This window comes from Carcharhinus amblyrhynchos, chromosome 11 (assembly GCF_965287045.1).
Source record: "Carcharhinus amblyrhynchos chromosome 11, sCarAmb.v2.hapA, whole genome shotgun sequence".
Lineage (NCBI taxonomy): Eukaryota > Metazoa > Chordata > Chondrichthyes > Carcharhiniformes > Carcharhinidae > Carcharhinus > Carcharhinus amblyrhynchos.
In genome coordinates this window covers 40,744,644-40,765,030 of record NC_137334.1, presented here as the reverse complement: position 1 = coordinate 40,765,030, position 20,387 = coordinate 40,744,644, and the positions used below count along the sequence as shown (strand labels likewise).

The window sequence follows — 20,387 nt, the reverse complement described above, 5'->3', positions numbered from 1 at the left end:
GAAAATTCAATCAAATTTGTTAGAAATTATGTAAAACTGTGATTGTGAAGCATGATTGATAACATAGTTTGTAAGCAATGTGTGAGGTTAGTACTTCAGTTATAAGGGTATGCATCTATTGATCTTTTCCACAGTGTGGGGTCATTAAGCCTCTCGCAGCACTGCATCAGGTTGTTGAGGCTACTTGCTTTAACCACAATGGGTCTCTGCTCTTGTTGCCTTCTCAGAGTTTGTCTGAAGGGCATCCTTGGCCCGCTGTGGATGAGGTCAGCTCTTCTTCTTTTCACTTCTTGCATCAAGGCCTCCAATACTACATCTGAAAACCTTGATGCATTCTCTTCTAGTAGCTATGACTCTCTTTTCCCAGCCACTTCCAGCACTTGTTGCAACCAAAATGTACCTTTCCCTTAACAAGCTTGCTTTGAATAGTTACCTTCCCCATATATGAGCTCTGTAGGCTTCCCTTCTTTGATTCTTCTCCTACTTATCCAATAAAGCCAGAAACATTCCAGCAATAGCTTTCCTTCCTACTTCTGCATTATCACTTTGAGAAGAGGCAAGACAAACAATGGAAATTTCAAGGTAATGCAAATACATTGAGGCACGATGAAGCAAATTTCTGTCACCTTTACATCAAGGAATGAATGTACTTTGGATGCAAAGGCGAGGAAACTCCTTCCCACAAAATAACTATTTGGTTTTCCAAGGGCTTGTCTTCTCCATTGGTCAGCTCAATTGGCTTCCCTTTTTATTTCACTCCTACTTATCCAATCAGAACCAGAACATACCCAGCAAAGTCCCACACACTCATCATAACTTCTCGAATCCTCCCATCTATAGCCCCTCTTCATCTCGTTACCCTTTGATGATTTCAAATATACACCAACTTCCAAATGAACACTGAAAACACTGTCATCTTTTCTACTCCTTCTTTCAGTTTCTCCTCGACTCTCAGAACTCAGACTGTTCAATTTTAAAGTTTATTTATTAGTCACAAGTAGGTTTACACAAACACTGCAATGAAGTTAATATGAAAAACCCCTAGTCGCTACACTCCCACGCTTGTTCGGGTGCACGGAGGGAGAATTTAACATGGCCAATTCACCTATCCGGCACATCTTTGGACTGTGGAAGGAAAAACGGCAAAACTCCATACAGACAGTGAGCCAAGCTGGGAATCGAACCCAGGTCTCTGGCACTGAGAGGCAGCAATGCTGGCCACTGCTGCTGTGAGCAACAATTTCCTCCAGCTGAGCATTACAAAAATAAATCAAAGCCGTATTCTCACCATCACAAAGACTTTATTTCTATCTCCATAACATCATTCATTTCTGCCTCCAGTTCAGCCATATTGTGGCCTTTTCTCATTCATACCTTTATTCTTTCAAAAACTGACTATTTGAATGCTTTGCTGGCTGGTCTCCATGCTCCACTTCTTGGAAAATTTTAGTTCATGTAAAAGTTCTGTTAACCATATCCTATCCCACACCAAGTCCCCAATCAACATCATTTACTGTCCTGCTTTGATTCAATGTACCTCACCCAAACTTTAAAATTCTATTGTCTTTAAATTTGTATGTACATGGCCTTATCCTTCACTATCTAACACCTACCAATGCTGCAATCTACCCACACATCCCAAACTCTCAGTCTGGGTATATTCCTTTCAGCCTAAGCTTCACATTTTAGAATTCCCTCCCTAAATCTCTCCATCTACTTCAAAAGACCTTTCTTGAACCCCAACTCTATGATCATACTTTTGATCATTCCCTCTAATATGTGGCTCTGCAACCATTTTCTTTTCTATTGGCCGAATGAAGTGCCTTCGAATTCATTTTTCTACAATGAGATTACCCATTGCATTGGCGTGGATGCAATCTGAAGACTAGCATGTCATCAGGCTTAGTGTTTGGATTTTGAAATGCCTACGTGTCACATCTGAACAGCACTGATGAAGTACTGCAGGCCTTATACATGAAACATGGTGTTCAGAAGTGGGGATAAATCAGATTTTTGAATCCTGCAAATGCTGCAGATAAGACACTGAGAATTTAAGCACACTGAAAGGTTTAAAATGTGCAAAAAAGCTGCTGAGATAAGGACAAAGGACAATGCCTGCAAACAAGATGCTGCAGTAAAGACACAGCTAAGAAAGGCACATAGAAAAGTTTAAAATCTGCAGAAAGCTAAGAAAAAAGAGACAATGGAAAAATATGCACAAAAAGACAATAGGAGAGCAAATACATCCAAGGCTGTAAATGAATACCGAGTAAAATGGCTGCAGTAAATTTTCCAATCCCAGCTCCAGTAGATACAAAATGTGATATGTGGCAAAATTGGCAGTTTTTTTCACTTAGATTGGCAAAACTATGGTGTTAACAAGCCTGACCTGATCAGAGTAGCCATACTTCTAACACTGCTACAATGTATACTCCACCATAAATCTAAACAATGAGCAAAGAGAAAAGACAACAGAGATTTTGAAAGCTTTGAATGAACACTTTAACCTCAAGTGAATGTTATGTATGAACGCTATGTTTTCAACACTAGAGAACATGGTGCATATGAAATCCATTGAACAGTACATGATAGCTGTAATAAACTTGCTTAATCATGCATATTTAGACAGCTAAAAATGACTTGATTACAGATTGATTAGTTACTGGCATGTGAGACCTCTCAGTGAGAGAAAGTCCATTAAAAGATGAGAAATTGACACTAAAGCAAGTGATAGATGTGTGTCAATATATTTCCAAGTTAGGGTTTTGAGTAGCTTGGAAAAGAATTTTCAGCTGATGGTATTCCCATGTATTGGCTGCCCTTTTCCCTTGAGATCACAGTGGTTGTGGGTTTGGAAGGTACTGCCTAAGGGTGCTTGGTGAGTTCCAGTAGCACACCTTGTAGGTGGCACACACTGCTGCTGCTGTGTGTCAGTAGTAGAGTGAGTGAATGTTTGTGGAAGAGATGCCATTCATGCCTTGGGACTTACCACATGTAGATCCCTATTCTATATTTGCCTGTAAGGTACTTGCAGTGCTGGTATTTGAATTGATGGCTGCAAGTGTCAGATGATGTGACACTATATTCACTGCCTCCGCTCCCCTTATCAATCTAACTACTACATCTTCAAAAAACTCTGAAAGATTTGACAAACACATTTTGCCTTTCATATATATGTGTAGACTCGGCTCAGTCATGTTATGATTTTTTTATGTGCACTGTTATGTTATCCCACATGGGTAGTCAAGATCAGTGTTGTGGTGCTGTTCTCTCTCTTCCTTCTTCAGCTGTGATGGCTGGAAAAGCAGCAATTCTTGACTGCCTGAAAATAATAAATCAAAAGGGAAAGGTTGGGGCGTGGGAGGCGGTAAGGGTAGAAAGTCCATGGTCCATGGCCACACCATCAGCAGCTTGCTCATCATGTCAAATAGTAGAATGAGTGTGAGTTAGAAGTTGAGAAGGATCATAATGCAGGAACATCTTTTATCCTCAATGGCCTTGGTGATACTTGATGCCATGGATTCTGTTGTAGCAGGCCCCAAAATACAGAGAATCATCTCCTTCACATTGTTCAAGAGATGCAGTGAACTTTTCATCCATCAGGTCTTCTCTGCTCTCAGCAGTTGCATACAACCTTGTCCTGCAGGAAACAGACTGATTGTGTTCCACTGTGTTTGTGTGATGAGTCTGCTGCAGCTAAATAGCTGGAGTTATCTGGAAGCAGCAAGTGATTGGTGATTGGAGTTGGTGGTAGTAGGTGAGGTCTTTTTATGATGCATTCGCTGCTCTTGACTACTCATGTGGGATATGGTAACAGTGCACATAGAAAATCATAACATTATTGAGCCAAATCTACACAGATTTATGAAAGGGAAAATGTGCTCGTCATATTTATCAGATCTTTTTGTGGATGTAAGTAGTAAGATGGATAAAGGGGAACCAGTGAATGTCATGTATTGCAATTTTCCAAAAGCATTTGATAAGGTGCCACATATGAGATTGTTATACAGAAATGGATTCATGAGACTGATCATGTAATAGCACCATTTAAAGATTGCTTAATGGACAGGTACAAAGAGTTGTAGTAACAGGGACATTATTGGGTTGGTAGGCTGCAACTTATGAGGCTCTGCAAACATTAGTATTTGGGCATCAGCTATTTACAATCTGTGCTAGTGCCTTAAGTGCTGGGGACTGAGTGTAACATATTCAAGAATGCTGATGATACAAAAGCTGATAGATAAGTAAGTGATGAGGACATAAAGAGGTTGAAGAGGGTTATAAATGGGTTGGATAGGAACAGAGAGGATGAACCGTCACGGCAATGGTTTCTCCATTCAGGGGAAGCTGCAATGAATCACAGAACACTGCTGCTGACTGCCATAGTTTCAGTTTTAAAGAGGAAAATGGAACTTCAGAACAAGAGTGAGGGCTCCCAGGTTCACAGATGTGATGCTGGAGGCCATTGTAGTGGAGGTGAACTGGTGGAGAGACATCATTGGTTCTGTAGGAGGCACTCTATTGGCTCTATCCTGGAGAGGGTATCATGGAGAATTTTTCTTGTCTTCAGGCTCATCTCCCTGTTATAATGCTGACTAAAGGACACTGTCACCACTGCCCTAATATTTGCTGCTGTCATAAAATCATCTGCCCTCTCTGTGAGTATGCAGCCACACTCCGCGTCAACTCCAGGAACTCACCGCAGCATCCACAGAAACACTTCATAGTACTTCCAGAGGCTTTGCAATGGCAAAAGTTATTCCAAAATTGCCTTATCTGCAAACTGATTGCTCAGCCTTTACAAAATACTAGTGGTGGATCCCTCTTGCTTGTATGACCTGAGTTCACAAATAAAGCATCAAAAGGGCATTCAGCTAGGGCTGAGTGATGTCAGCACTCGTTCAATGGCTTCTTCCACACGTGTGGCTGACCTGCATGAGTGTGCTTCACAGCATGGGTGCTGTGGCAAAAGCAGCTGGAGAGACAGTGTTCCGCACTGGGATGGCTCCTGGCTTCCAATTCACCTTTTGCGGCAACACACCAATCAAAATTTTGCTTTCCATATCTTTAAAAACGTTGGACAAAGTTGGACAACTGTTTCTTATGACTGTGGGTACCATATATTTCTTTTACAATATGCATGTCCAAACAATTAAATTTGATGTAAATCTCCCAGTTCAAGTTCTGATTTAACTGCTCTGCTGCTGACTGAGAGTCACTAATCAGCTGGTGCTGCACTAGTGTCACATTTCAACAGCCTCTGTGCAAAGCTGGACTTAACAGTGCCAAAAAAAATTAAATGAACATCATGATGACACAAGTAAACGAATGGTCCAAATGAAACATATAATAACCTAATCAACACGACTAAGTTATCCCAACTCCATGCCATTATCTGACTCCAACCCTGTCTCGGCTCATAAACTGAACTTTCATCCACACTTTTCTCAATTCTAGCCTTGACCATTCCAATGCTCCCCTGACTAGCCCCATCATTCATGTGGTTACTGACCTACAGTGGGTTGGATTTAATTTACAGTGGGCTGGTTCATTCATGGGCTAATTGACACCAATTATCCCTGAACCCCCATAATTTGGTGATGGATCAGGAATTAAATGGAAACTGCAGGACTTTCCCACAGGGTAGGCCCGATGCTGGCTGCTTAAGTGCCTGAAGGCACTGATTATGCCGGGCCTCCCCCATGGACGGTTCCCCTCCGTGGGGAAAGCCCGGGGTTTGGCGGGGGGGGGGGGGGGTTCCTGCTGGTTCTTTGACTGATGGACAAGACCCTCATTAACTGACAGAATCCCAGCCACTGACGCTATAGGAATGGCGGAATAGCTTGCTTCTATTTTTTATGATTCTTGTCCAGCAACATTGCAATTTTAAAATTAACCCGATCTTTTTAACCTCCACTCAGCTTTTGAAATTCATGCATTCCTTCGTCTCTGGCATTTTGTACAATTCCAGTTATAATCACTCTGTCATTGGCGGTTGTGCTTTCAGCTGCCATGCCTCAAGGTTCTGGACTTCCCTCTCTCAATCTCGCTCTTCCCTTCGAACAAACTTCTGGTCCTTTGTACTGATTACAGGAAACAAGGCTTGGATAATATGGAGGCAACATAACCTCATCACAGTCACACAATGACTGGGAAGGACAAAACACAATGGAAAAAATACTTAGTTTGATTTAAGAAAATGATTCTGGAAAATGTTTTTCCAACCTCTAAAGGCAATTGCGAAGGCTAGAGACCATGGTAACTGGTATCACTAAACCCAGCTAAACCTACAGACATGCTCTAAGTTGAGCTATATTTCATTTGCAAGAACTCATCCAACTCCATTGTAAAGGCCTATTGCAATCTCCCACTCCTTGGATGTAGTGACAATTTGAAAAATTGGGAATTAATTTTCAACATCACAATGTAAAGTTGCAGTGCAGATCCTTTAGCTGTTCATTTCCATAGGATGCAAATTGGATGAGTTATTTAACAGGGAGGTCTTTTGATTCACCTTTTGTCCCTGTCGTTTGGAAAAATGCAATGTCCATTATTTACAAAAGGTAAGAATTCTATGCAGAATTCTAGGCAAACACTTCATTATTCTTAGTAATTAAAAGGCTTATTTCATTCTGATTTATTCAGTGTGGTAATGATTACTGCCACAGTAATGAAGAGGCAATGGAAGTTGATGTATTAGCTCCATACCAGCTTTTTTTTTGGCTTTCTGTGGGAGACAATCTTTGATTGAAGCTTAAATGTAGGAATCATGATGGACACATCTCCAGATGACACAAGGCTGCAGACTGCAAGGAGATATCAATGTTCGAGAGAGATAAGCAGAAATGTGGCAAATGGAATTCAATCCAGAGGGATGTGAGGTAAAGCATTTAGGGAGGACAAACAAGACAAGGAAATAGCAAACAAGTGGATACTTAGGAGTGCAGACGAAATGGCTTGAAGTACCATTTCCTGAAACTAGCCAGGCAGATGGTTAAGGCAGTTAAGAAGGCTTACATGTTACTAGCTGAGACTCATAACAGGAGGACAAGGAGGTTACACTAGAACTATAAAAAATCCTAGTTGGGCCAAAGCTAGGGAACTCCATACAATTCCAGTCAAACAATCGCATAGAGAAATTATAGCAGAAATTTACAAGGGCATTGCCAGGAGTGGAAGATTTTAGATTTAAGGAAGGATTGCGGTTGATTTCTTTCAAATAGAGGATGCTGATGGGAGATTTAATTGAGGTGTATAAAATAATGAAGAGTCTGGATAAAGTGGATAGGAAGGGCCTATTTCCCTCAGCAAAGAGATTATTATCAGGGGTATAGCTTTAAAGTAATCGGTAGAAGAATTGAAGGAGATATTTTTTCACGCAGAAGGTGGTGGGCATGTGGAAGTCACTGTCTGAAAGAGTGATAGAGGCAGAAAGTCTCAATGCATTTAAAAAATACTTAGATACGCATTTAAAATGCTAAAACTATAAGAGGATGAATCAAGTGCTGGAAAGTGAGGCTGGATAATAATTTTTGGCATGATAGGCCAAATTTAATGACTTGGGGATGGCAATGCATCTGTTGTCATTTCTGAAAGCTCCAGTGGGATGAAATTCCAGTCAGGCACTTAGCTGTCAGGTGTCAGGATTGCTAGGGCTTTCAGCTTGAGAATCCCAGCTCCAGGAAGATCTGGCCAATCACCACAATCATGTGTGGAGGCCCAGAGCCCAGGCAAGTGGGGTGGCCTCATTAGGGCTAGTCAGAAAGACTCTGGCATTGGGAGGGAGGATCCGGTCAGTGTGAAGTCAGAAGAGTCTTATTACAAGGAAAGCCCTTGCTGCCATATGGCCCTCTCTGATGCACAAAGTGGTTGAGCAGAAGGCACCCCTCCTCTGACTGCAAACAGGCCCAACATGGTATACCTGGCAAACTACCCAAATGGAGTGGATTCCAATTAATTGACCACTTAAAGGCCTTCATTGACTTATGGGCAGCAAGGCTGATATTGACCTTTCCACTGGTCAAATGCATCTTTTTTAAACCAAATTTGTTTTCCCCTACCTCCCCCACACCCACCTCCAAAGCCTGGGAATATTCCTCCCATTAACTCTTAAAATACATGGGCCACATATTTCCCCCTGCAGCCTCAAACATTTGCAGTTAATGTCTGTACGCTACAATAAAGATATTTTTGAAGGGATTTGTTTTAAGTGCTCTTTTATTGTTCCGTTTTTTGATTGTGATTGTGAAAACATTCTTTGATCTAACCAATCATTTTTTAACTGAAAGAAATGATTATTTTTCCAGAGTGCATTTTATTTCACTTACATTTCTTCTGATATATTTGACACCACACAGAATCACCAGCCACAGATTTACCAGAACACATGTTATATTTAAACTGTCAACATTTAGCAATGCATAATTAAATTCTACATTGCTAATCAGTTATGTTTTGCTATAAAACATGCAAAATAGAACCACCTTGTATATAAATCTCCTTGTGAAACTGTTTCATCGCCAATATACTGTAAATACACATTACAGTAAGTAAAAAAAAATCAGTTGATCCCAAATGTTTCATAGTGCAGTTCTAATACCACTTGTGTGTGTGGTTTCAGTTATGAGTTAATATGAAAAATACAGCATAACTCATAGCAAATGTCCACCTGACTTCCAAGCAAATTAAATGATTCTATGGCTCTATAAGTGATGTGAGACTCACATTAGCTGTTTCAGGACTCTTGGTATGAAACTACATTAAGATGGTGCTCAACTGGTCTTTTGGACATTGGGTTAAATATTGAGAGAATCACCTCTCTGACCTATTTTTTCCCTAGTTTTAAAAATGAACTGTCAGGAGGGAATTGTGCACAATGTTCCTTTGTGGTTGACCTCAGTGTGACCCACAATATAGTTCAGTCATCCAATAGACATTGTGTTCCATGCATCTCAGTCAGCATAAAATTGTCTCACTGATTCTTGGTCAGCATGACTGCACTGGTACAACTTACAGCAATATGAATTTCATTTGTACCATAGAGAAGAATCAAAAATAGGTAATGACAATGAAATATTCTTAATTCTAAATGTTTATGGTAATACGAAGAAAGACAAATATAATTGTTTGTATTATCAATACATTGTAACTTGTGATTTGTTGGCATAATTGTACAAGTAAAATATAGTGAAATGTAAGTCATTATTAATACACACTGTTCCAATAAATATAAAATTATTTTGGAAAATTCACTTCTGAAAGTTCCCCATTGTAGTTTTAAAATGATCCAGCGAGAAAGTATTGAGAACAGTAGAGATCTGCTGAACGTAACAAGTCCTTATTTGTGATCAATTAAACGTCATTAAAACAATGCACATTTCATCTGCAAGATTTTTTAAAAACTGTGTGATACTTCTATTTTCATGAACCATTTGAATTGCTAGATTTATAATTCAATACTCTATTCTCTGACTAAGTGTGGGCCAACCTTGGCCAATGCTATCTTTGCTTTTCCAACAGTGTGTTGTGATATTGTGTGTATTCACCAAGGGCAATTGCCCTTTGATTTTCTCTCTTTCACCGTTGGAAACCATCTAGTCTCTCCTCGATATCTTCCCCCACAGACATCTTAGACAGAGAACTGATCATGCATGAAAATAACACATATCATACATATCCGAGTGCCAGCATGCCATACCACTGTGCCAGCCATTCATTTACAATTTTCACATGTTTTTGCAATGTCTCTGTTTCAAAAATGTTGAATAGCAAAAATTGCCCTTGTAATTAAAGAGTCCATATTTGTCTGTAAATAACTTCAAAACTGTTTCTCTATGAACATTTTAAAGATAGCAATGAAAAAGCCATTCAAGTCATTATCCTTTTTCAGTCTTTTGCAAATAATGTTCCTGTACTCATTTCCACTTCTATCACTATAATCAGACAGTTAAATTCTTACTAATGTTACTGATTACAAGCAACATTCAAGTTAGTGTTGTTCAATTGCTAAAGAGCTATTTCACTGAAAAATATTAAATTATAACATTAGTATTTTCCATGTATTCATTTTGAGCAACAGCGAAGAAATAATCCCTGAAAAAGTCAGCAATAAAAACACATCACTAAAGTTACCAGAAAAATTGTACAATAATATGTGATTGTGGTAAGTGCAGATATTGCAGAACAGACAGTGATAGGCAGCCAGGTGGCAGGAACATACATTTGCAATGGTTAGATCAACAGCATATACACAAGAAAAAAGCTAACATATAGTGTACACAACAAACCAAGACAGGTGAACCAGTCTACATCACCAGTGTGGAAACAGCTGAGACTGCAGTTACCTTGTACTTGAAGGATAGCACTGGAACTGACAGTACCATTAGAATTTTTAGCTCGTACAACATAAATGCCAGCATCTTTATCAGACACCTTGTCAATGAAAAGAATGTGTTTGCCTTCCTTGTTTGAAATTTTTAAATGCTGATCTGTTGTCAGCTGCTGTCCATTCTTGTACCTGAAGTAAAGAGTGTATTTTTAAGTCAAGCAACGTGCAGCACCATTTTAATAATACCATTTTTATTTTTAATAATTAGCCCAAAATTAGAAAATGAATTTTATATAAAAGAGTTCTCTGTATTAAGGCAAAATATTGTTACCTAATCTTAAGTGACTAAGAACACGCTTTTCAAAACATTTTCAAGTCTCAAGTATACAGGAACATGGAATGTATTAGCATAGAAAAATCACAGTCCAGTGTTTTACTCCTGTACATGATCTTACTTGCTCCTCATGTTCTAATATTCTTTCTCAAGCAGCTATCTCATGTCATTTTAATTATATTTAATGATTCTGCTAGAATTCCACATCCTAATTATCTGTAAGCAATAAAAATCCTAACATCACTTCCAGTTCTTTTTGTCATTTTCCTAAATGTATGCCTTCTTGAAACTCTACAAAAAGAAGCTGATGATTAATTCTTGTTGTTAGCAAAATACCAGGCAATGAGAAAACAATTCAATCATTCAGCTTTGGAGTGGAAATGAATGAAATTGGATCTTGTAGGGCAATAGGGATGTGCAATAAATGCTGGTCAGCCAGCAACACCCTAACACCAACACGGAACAGAAGACAGCAAGTGGGAATGAATGGCCCCAGTCTTCCAATCAGTGTTGGAACCCCTGATTTCCAACTCTGATCAGATAAAAAGCATGGGCTCATCTTCCTCAAATGTTACCAGCCAATCTTCCGATGGAAACTGCTGCAGGAATCAGCCAGCACAGGAAATCTCAGAGACATCAGCGAAGGAAATCTGTGCAGCAGACATGCCCCTTTTTACAGCACCAGCTAGCACATTCTGGTAAGCATTCACTATCACACTGTAAAGGATCTTTAAACAGCATTTCAATGTGTTACAGCTATGTGTTGTAAGGTGGGTGACATTAAGTGGGTAAGGGGATAGGGTGGCAGCTGGAGCTGGGTGATTTGGATTGGTGAGATCAGGTTGGAGCAAGTCAGAGGGGGTATTGGGGGTCATGAGAGGAATTAGGTGTGGGAGTAGTCAGTTTGAGTTTGGGGGTTTCAGGTGGTGGGACTAGTCAGATCAGTCAGAGAAAGTTGAGGTGGGGCTAATCAGATCAGATCAGGGGTGAAGGGGATTCTGGAAGTGTAGTCGAGAGACTAAGGGGTAGCCAAGGAGAGAATGGGTCAGTTGTATAGTTGCACAGAAAGTAGACTAGAATTTTTAATAATTCAGGTAAGCAAGTTGGAACTATCCAAAGTCTTCAATTCTAACTCAGAGATTTTTTGGGAGGGTCCTTGGGAACACGGTCATTGCCCATCAGAAGTTCAAACTTCCCAAGCTATTTCCCTGAAGTTAGTGGATTGGAACTTCAGAGAGGCCCTGTACTTTGGAAAGTACATCCAGTCTCCAATGATCCAGAGACCAGAAGATCAGGGCCAATGTATCAATTAGGGTTGGCTGGCAGTGCTAATAAGGCGTAACAAAGATCAGAGCTTGGGCTTCAGTTATTTACAATGTAAAATTAATAACTTAGATAAGGGGATCATGTATATTCCAGCTTGCCAACAATACAAAGGCGGGAAAGTAAACTGAGAAGAAGATTCGAAGAGGCTGCAAAGGAATAGAGACAGGTTAAGTGAGTGGAGAAATGGATGGAAAATGGGGAGGATGATGTTGTAAATATGGCTGTAAGCTTCCAGCCACCATTCTCGCTGGCAGGATTTTCCCATCCGCTGTAGTGAACAAAGATTTGGCTGGGTGCCAGATTCTCCAATCTCACTGCAGTGGGAGCGTGGTGTGACTGGTAAGATCGTGGCTGATATTTTTCACTTTGATAGTAAGAAAAGCCAAATTCATTTTACGAGGTTAGATACTAGTAGAAGTTAGGATGTAAACAGATTTTGGTGATTTTATTCATAAGGCTTAGAAAATTAATATGTAGGTACAGCACGCATTTAGGAAGGCAAATACTACGTTCACCTGTACAACAAGGAGTTTGGAATACAAGAGTAAGGATAAATATCTTGTTATTTTTATATCGGGCTTTGGTGTGCCCACACCTGAGATAGTGAGTAGAGAATTGGTCTTGTACCTAAGAAAGGATATATTTGCCCAAGTGGGGTTGCAATGTTGTTCACCAGATTGATTCCTACAATGAGAGTGATGTCCAATGGGAAGAAATTGAGTATAATGAGTCTATAGAGGAATGAGAGGTAATCGCATTGAAACATATAAAATTCTTAGAGGACTTGACAGGGTAGGTGCGGAGAAGTTGCAGTCTAGGACCAAACTATATTTTCAGTATAAGAATTTTAATCTTCTGGGACTGAAATTAAGAGAAATGTATTCATCAACATAGCTATGTATCATCAGACTTTTTGATCCCAGAGGGATGCTCAGACATGAGGTATATTTGAGATTGACAGAGTTTTGGTGACGAAGGAAGTCAAAGGATATGATGGTAGGATGCAAAGTGAAGTTAAAGGAGAAGATCAGTCACAATCTTATGGCATGACGAAGCAGGGGTAACAGGCTGCAAGTTCTGCTTCTATTTCGTATGTTGTATTTTCTCTAAGTCAGATTGATATAACAAGATAATTGAGATCAGCTTTTCAATGTTCTAAAGTAATGCAATTACAAGGTCCTAGTTTTCATTGAAAACTTCTCAGTTATAATTTCTCGGATGACATGTTCTCCATTAACAGTAAAGATCACCCTTTCTATTTTGGATGAATATGATTTTCTTTGTTCTGCCATATTGAGTTTCTGGAATTATGAATTTTTGATGAGTGAAAACTGATAATGAAAACTCAAAGTGACAATGACTGGAATGATATAGTATTATTTTGTCTCCACATCTGATCTTGTTGCTTCTACAAAATCTAAATACTGTCAAAAGCATTAGGTCTATTCAAGTAGTGTACACAAAAAAACGCTCTACAGCTTAGATGATGATTGGTTACAAGACTCATTTTCTTGGTGTGTGTGTTAGATATAGGCTGGGATTTTCCAGGCTCCCATTCTCGTGACAGATTTTCCTATGACGGATGTGGAAAATCCCATCCATAGTATACAACATCCGTGACCTCATTCTGGATGATTTCATTGATGTCATGGGCTTTGATGGAAACTTGGCATATGGGCATTGACACCTTTCCTCTTACTGTGCCATATTTGACAATTCATTCGTCCACCTGCACCAGCACCATGGTGACATTGTTGTCCTTCCCACCAAATCTCATTTTGGTCTGTTGCTTTATTTCTTTGACACTTTCTCCTTTTCTGAGCATGTTATCTTGCACTAAAACAACTTTCAATTTAAATGTTCATCTTCTGCAGCTCAGGGAGGCCCCACACAAGTTTCTCACTCATTTCCTCAACCTCAGCCTCTACACTGTGACTTTTCATCCTTGGTGATTTCAATCACTGTGCCAAGTTACCATACACCCTTTTCTGTCTTCCCCTTTAATCTTTTTCTCCATATAAAATTCACTTACCCATATTCACACAATCCCCTTGACTATGTCATCTCAATTTTCACCATGTAAATTTCAGGCAAAGGATCATTACTCATCAACTCCTTGTATTACTCACCATTCACATCTCCCTTCCAGTTTCTGCATCGTCCCCTGGAGAAAACTCTCCTCCAAGTCACTTATAATGGTACATTCAAACTTCCAGCCATCCATTGGCACTTTGGTTACCACAATAACTCTGCAGGCCCCTAACCCTATAAATTAGTGCAGAGAGGATACCCGATCCTCTACACTGGTAGAGAATCCCACCCTCCCACCTCCTCTAACCTAATTATAAGTGTGGGGGAAGTTTTTTTTTATATTTTTATTTTTCTGCTGGTAATTGTTTCAGGGATGGCAGTTCAGGCAGTAAGCTGCATCTCCTGTGGGATGTATGTGGTGAGGGACTCTAGTAGTGTTTCAGGTGATTTTACTTGTAGGAAGTGTGTTAGATTGCAGCTTCTGGAGGAGCGTGTAAAGGAGCTGGAGGTGGAATTAGAGGAACTCCGCATAATTCGGGAGGCGGAGGAGGACATCGATAGGAGTTATAAGAAGATAGTCACTCCTAGAAATGAGTCTTGGGTCACTGCCAGGAAGAGGGGAAAGAAGCAATTGGGGGGACAATCCCCTGGGGCTGTTCCCCTCCAAAATAGGTTTTCGGTCCTGGAGGCTACAGTTGAGGAGGAATCAACTGGGGATAACCGAAGGGAGCAGGTCTCTGGGGGTGAGCCTAGTGTGAAAGCTCAGGTGGTTAGGGGATGTAAAAGAATGGGCCTAGTGATTGGGGACTCTACAGTTAAGGGGACGGATAGGAGAGTCGGAAGTAATGGTAGGGACTCGGGGCTGGTGTGTTGCCTACCAGGGGCTGGGGTCCGGGATGTATCGGAAAGGGTATTCAGGACTCTTAGGGGAGAGGGAGATCAACCCCAAGTTATAGTTCATGTGGGGACGCATGACATAGGGAGGTTAAGGGAAGGGGATATTAAGCAGAGATTTATGGAGTTGGGGTGGAAACTAAAGGCCAAGTCTGATAGAGTGGTTATCTCCGGACTCTTGCCTGTGCCAAGGGATAGTTTAGAGAGGAATAGAGAGAGGGAAAGTTTGAACTCGTGGCTGAGGGGATGGTGCAGGAGGGAGGGGTTCAGGTACTTGAGTAATTGGGGCTCGTTCTGGGGAAGGTGGGACCTCTATAAGAGTGATGGTCTACACCTGAATCAGAGGGGAACCAATATCCTGGGGGGTAAATTTGCTAAGGCTATGCAGGGAGGTTTAAACTGATTTGGAGGGGGGGGTGGGATCCTGAGTAGAGGGGGTGAAAGTGAGGGGGGCATAGATGGGGACTGCAATGCACGGCATCGTGGGGGTGGGGCGGAGCAGGGTTTGAAATGCGTATACTTTAATGCGAGGAGTATTCGCAATAAAGTGGATGAACTTGCAGCGTGGATCAGTACCTGGGACTTTGATGTTATGGCCATTTCAGAGACATGGATAGAGCAGGGTCAGGAATGGTTGTTGCAGGTCCCGGGGTTCAAATGCTTTAGTCGGAGTAGAGAAGGAGGTAGAAGGGGGGGAGGGGTAGCATTATTGGTCAAGGACTGTATCACAGTGTCAGAGAGGAAGTTTGATGAGGACTTGTCTGTTGAGGTAGTATGGGCGGAGATTAGAAATAGGAGAGGAGAGGTCACCCTGTTGGGAGTCTTTTATAGACCTCCTAAAAGTTCTAGAGAGGTTGAGGAAAGGATCGCGGAGATGATCCTGGTTAGGAGTGAAAGTAATAGGGTAATTGTTATGGGGGACTTTAACTTTACTAATATTGATTGGAATTGCTATAGCTCTAGCTCGTTAGAGGGGTCAGTTTTTGTACAAAGCGTGCAGGAGGGTTTTTTGAGTCAGTATGTAGATAGGCCAACTAGAGGTGAGGCTATATTGGATTTGGTGCTGGGAAATGAGCCAGACCAGGTGCTAGACTTGGAAGTTGGTGTGCATTTTGGTGATAGTGACCACAATTTGGTTACGTTCACCTTAGTGATGGAAAGGGATAGGCATGAACCTCAGGCCAGTAGTTTTAGCTGGGGGAAGGGTAATTATGAGGCCATTAGGAGAGAATTAGGAAGCATAGGTTGGACTAGGAGATTACAGGGACTGGGAACGTCCGAAATGTGGAGTTTTTTCAAGGAGCAGCTACTGCAAGTCCGTGTTAGGTATGTCCCTGTCAGGCAAGGAGGAATTGGTAGGGCTAGGGAACCGTGGTGCACTAAAAAAGTTGATTCGTTGGTTAAAAAGAAAAAGGAGGCTTATGTTGGGATGAGACTTGAGGGTGCGGGTAGTGCACTAGAAAACTTTAGATTGGCTAGGAGGGAGTTGAAGAGTGAGTTAAGAAGGGCTAAAAGAGGACATGAGAAGACTTTGGCTGATAGGATTAAGGAGAATCCTAAGGCGTTCTATAGGTATGTCAAGAACAGAAGGTTGGTTAGGGCAAGATTAGGGCCAGTTATAGACAGCAGAGGGAAGTTATGTGTGGAACCGGAAGAGATTGGAGAGGCATTGAACCAATATTTCTCTTCGGTGTTCACGCAGGGGGACATGAATATAGCTGAGGAGGACACTGGGTTGCAGGGGAGTAGGATAGACAGTATTACAGTTGATAAGGAGGATGTGCTGGATATTCTTGAGGGTTTGAAAATAGATAAGTCCCCTGGTCCGGATGGGATTTACCCTAGGATTCTCTGGGAGGCAAGAGAAGTGATTGCAGAGCCTCTGGCTCTGATCTTCAGGTCGTCGTTGGCCTCTGGTATAGTACCGGAAGATTGGAGGTTAGCGAATGTTGTCCCATTGTTTAAGAAGGGGAACAGAGACTTCCCCGGGAATTATAGACCGGTGAGTCTCACTTCTGTTGTGGGCAAGGTTTTAGAAAAAATTATTAGGGATAGGATTTATAGTTATTTGGAGAGTAATGAATTGATTGGAGATAGTCAGCATGGTTTTGTAGCGGGTAGGTCGTGCCTTACTAACCTTATTGAGTTTTTTGAGAAAGTGACCAAAGAGGTGGATGGGGGTAAGGCAGTTGACGTGGTATATATGGATTTTAGTAAGGCGTTTGATAAGGTTCACCATGGTAGGCTTCTGCAGAAAATGCAGATGTATGGGATTGAGGGTAATCTAGGAAATTGGATCAGGAATTGGCTAGCAGATAGGAGACAGAAGGTGGTGGTTGATGGTAAATATTCGTCATGGAGTTCGGTTACGAGTGGTGTGCCTCAGGGATCAGTTTTGGGGCCACTGCTGTTTGTAATTTTTATTAATGATCTGGATGAGGGTATAGTTGGGTGGATTAGTAAATTTGCTGATGACACCAAAGTCGGAGGTGTGGTAGATTGTGAGGAAGGGTGTCATAGTTTGCAGGAAGACTTGGACAGGTTGCAGAGCTGGGCCGAGGGGTGGCGGATGGAGTTTAATGCGGAGAAGTGTGAGGTAATTCACTTTGGTAGGAATAACAGATGTGTTGAGTATAGGGCTAACGGGAGGACTTTGAATAGTGTGGATGAACAGAGGGATCTAGGTGTGTGTGTACATAGATCCCTGAAAGTTGGGAATCAAGTAGATAGGGTTGTTAAGAAGGCATACGGTGTCTTGGCGTTTATTGGTAGGGGGATTGAATTTAGGAGTCGCAGCGTCATGTTGCAACTGTACACAACTCTGGTGCGGCCGCACTTGGAGTACTGTGTGCAGTTCTGGTCCCCACATTACAGGAAGGATGTGGAGGCTTTGGAGAGGGTGCAGAGGAGGTTTACCAGGATGTTGCCTGGTATGGAGGGGAGGTCCTATGAGGAGAGACTGAGGGATTTGGGGTTGTTTTCGCTGGAAAGAAGGCGGCTAAGAGGGGATCTTATTGAAACATATAAGATGATTAGAGGTTTAGATAGGGTGGACAGTGATAGCCTTTTTCCTCGGATGGAGAAAGCTAGCACGAGGGGGCATGGCTTTAAATTAAGGGGGGGTAGTTATAGGACAGATGTCAGGGGTAGGTTCTTTACCCAGAGGGTGGTGAGGGATTGGAATGCCCTGCCTGCTGCGGTTGTAAATGCGCCTAGTTTGGGGGCGTTTAAGAGATCCGTGGATAGGTTTATGGACGAAAAGGGATTGGTTTAGGTTAGTGGGTCATTGTTTTTTTTTAAACTGGTCGGCGCAACATCGTGGGCCGAAGGGCCTGTTCTGCGCTGTAATGTTCTATGTTCTATGTTCAACTCCATTTTCAATGCACTCATTAGACCCTTAACTTTCTCTCTCACCTTGGCCTTTCAACTGGTATCAAAGGATAAAGAACAAAGAACAGTATGGCACAGAACAGGTTCTTTGGCCCACCAAGAACCTGGTGGAAGCCTTTCTAAACTAAAGATCTTTTGCCTCTACACAGTCCGTATCCCTCTAATCCCTGCCTATTCATGTGTCTGTCAAGATGCCTCTTAAATGTTGCTATTTTATCTGCTTCTACCACCTCCTCTGGCAATGCATTCCAGGCATTTATTACTCTGTGTAAACAAACTTGCCTCTCACATCTCCTTCAACTTTCCCCCCTTTACCTTAAACCTATCTGCCCTAGTAATGAACATTTCTATCTTGGGAAGAAGACACCGATTATCTATTTCATCCATGCCCCTCATAATTTTGTAAATTGTAGTTTGAGGTTGCCCCACTGCCTCCAATGTTCAAGTGAAAACAAACCAAGTTTTTCCAATCTCTTCTCATTGTTAATACTCTCCAAACCAGGCAACATCCTGGTAAATCTTTTCTGTAAACCACCCTCATCTCTGCTCCCTTTAGTTGAAGGGGACACACTTAAATGCAAAAGTTACACAATTGATATAGCCTTTCATCACTAGGTCTGGCTGGATTAACTCAAGTACTATGGCACCTGCTCTGTTCTAACAAAACTGATCAGGATTATTTGGGAATACAAAGATAACTCAGAGCTTTTTTCTTCACTACTAAGCATTTCCATAAACTTGTATTCCCTGCACCCAAAACTCTCACCTTCAATAAGTGTGAGGAGCTTAAGAGACTTCCTTGTCACTGTCTGTTACATTCCCTCTACCACATTTCCACCTTTCTCTTGTGGAGGAAGCTACTGGTCATAGTAAGTGTAATATATGGCAGCCAAGGCCATCTTGTAATAGCTGTTCAGACAAGTTATTCAGCTGTCCTAATAATTCTATATACTGAAGATGTCAAAATCCAATGGCTGCTGGAAGATTTTAAACAGTAATTGCCCTGTAACAATTTACACACAATTTTGTGCATGCCAGGAGAATTGTAAAATTAACATATTAACATATGAATTAGGAGCCCTTCAACCCTATTCTGTTATTCAGTAAGATCATAGCTGATCCGATTCAAACTTCAACCCCACATTCCAATCTACCATAACTTTTCACCCCCTTGCTTATCAAGAATCTAGCTACCTCAGCCTTAAAAAATATTAAAAGATTCTGTTTCCATCATCTTTTAAGGAAGAGAGTTCCAAAGACTTGAAATGCTGTGAGAGAAAAAAGTTCTCCTCATCTCCATCTTAAATAGGCGACAACTTATTTTTAAGCAGTGGACCCCAGTACTAGATTCTCCCTCAAGAGGAAACATCCTCTCCATATCAACCCTGTCAGACCTCTTCTAAAGTCTAGCGGATACAAACCTGGCCTCTTCAATTTCTCCTCAAAAGGTAACCCATCCTTTCCAGGCATTAGTTTAGTAAACATTTTCTAAATTGCTTCAAATACATCCTTGCTTAAATGAGGAGACTAGTACTGTACACAATACTCCAGATACAGTCTCATCAATGTTCTGTATAACTGAAGCATAACCTCTCTACTTTTGTATTAAATTCCCCTTGCAATAAATGATAACATTCTATTAACATTCCTAATTACATGCTGCATCTACATACTAGCCTTTTGTGATTCATGCACCAGGAACCTGGATTCCTTTGCATCACAAGAGTTCTGCAATCTCTCACCATTTAGATAATGAGCTACTTTTTTATTCTTCCCGCCAAAATTGACAATTTCCCAAATTATACTCCATTTGCCAGATCTTTGCCCTGAACCTAAGTAGCCTTTTAATATCTTACTGTCCCATTAATCTTTTTGTCCTCTGCAAATTTAACAACCATTCCTTTGGTCCCTTCATCCAACTTATTGATATAAATTGTAAAATTTCCAATCTAATGGAATTTTCCTTGAATCTAGGGAATTTTAGAATATTAAAACCAACACATCAACTATCTCACTAGCCACCTTTTTTGACGATAAAATCCACAGCACCTGTGACTTCCCAGCCCATAGTTTCAACAATTTTCT

The 20,387-nt window shown here is 41.1% G+C and overlaps 1 protein-coding gene across 1 annotated transcript in view; it reads right to left on the bottom strand.

Moving 5' to 3' along the window:
* Positions 1-9,163: 9,163 nt before the first annotated feature.
* ccdc141 (coiled-coil domain containing 141) overlaps positions 9,164-20,387 on the bottom strand; it is a 160,121-nt gene continuing 148,897 nt past the window's right edge. The window contains exon 25 of the mRNA XM_080198905.1: positions 9,164-10,516. Coding sequence (XP_080055031.1) covers positions 10,231-10,516 — 286 coding nt within the window. The 3' untranslated portion in view covers positions 9,164-10,230. The remainder of the gene's footprint in view (positions 10,517-20,387) is intronic.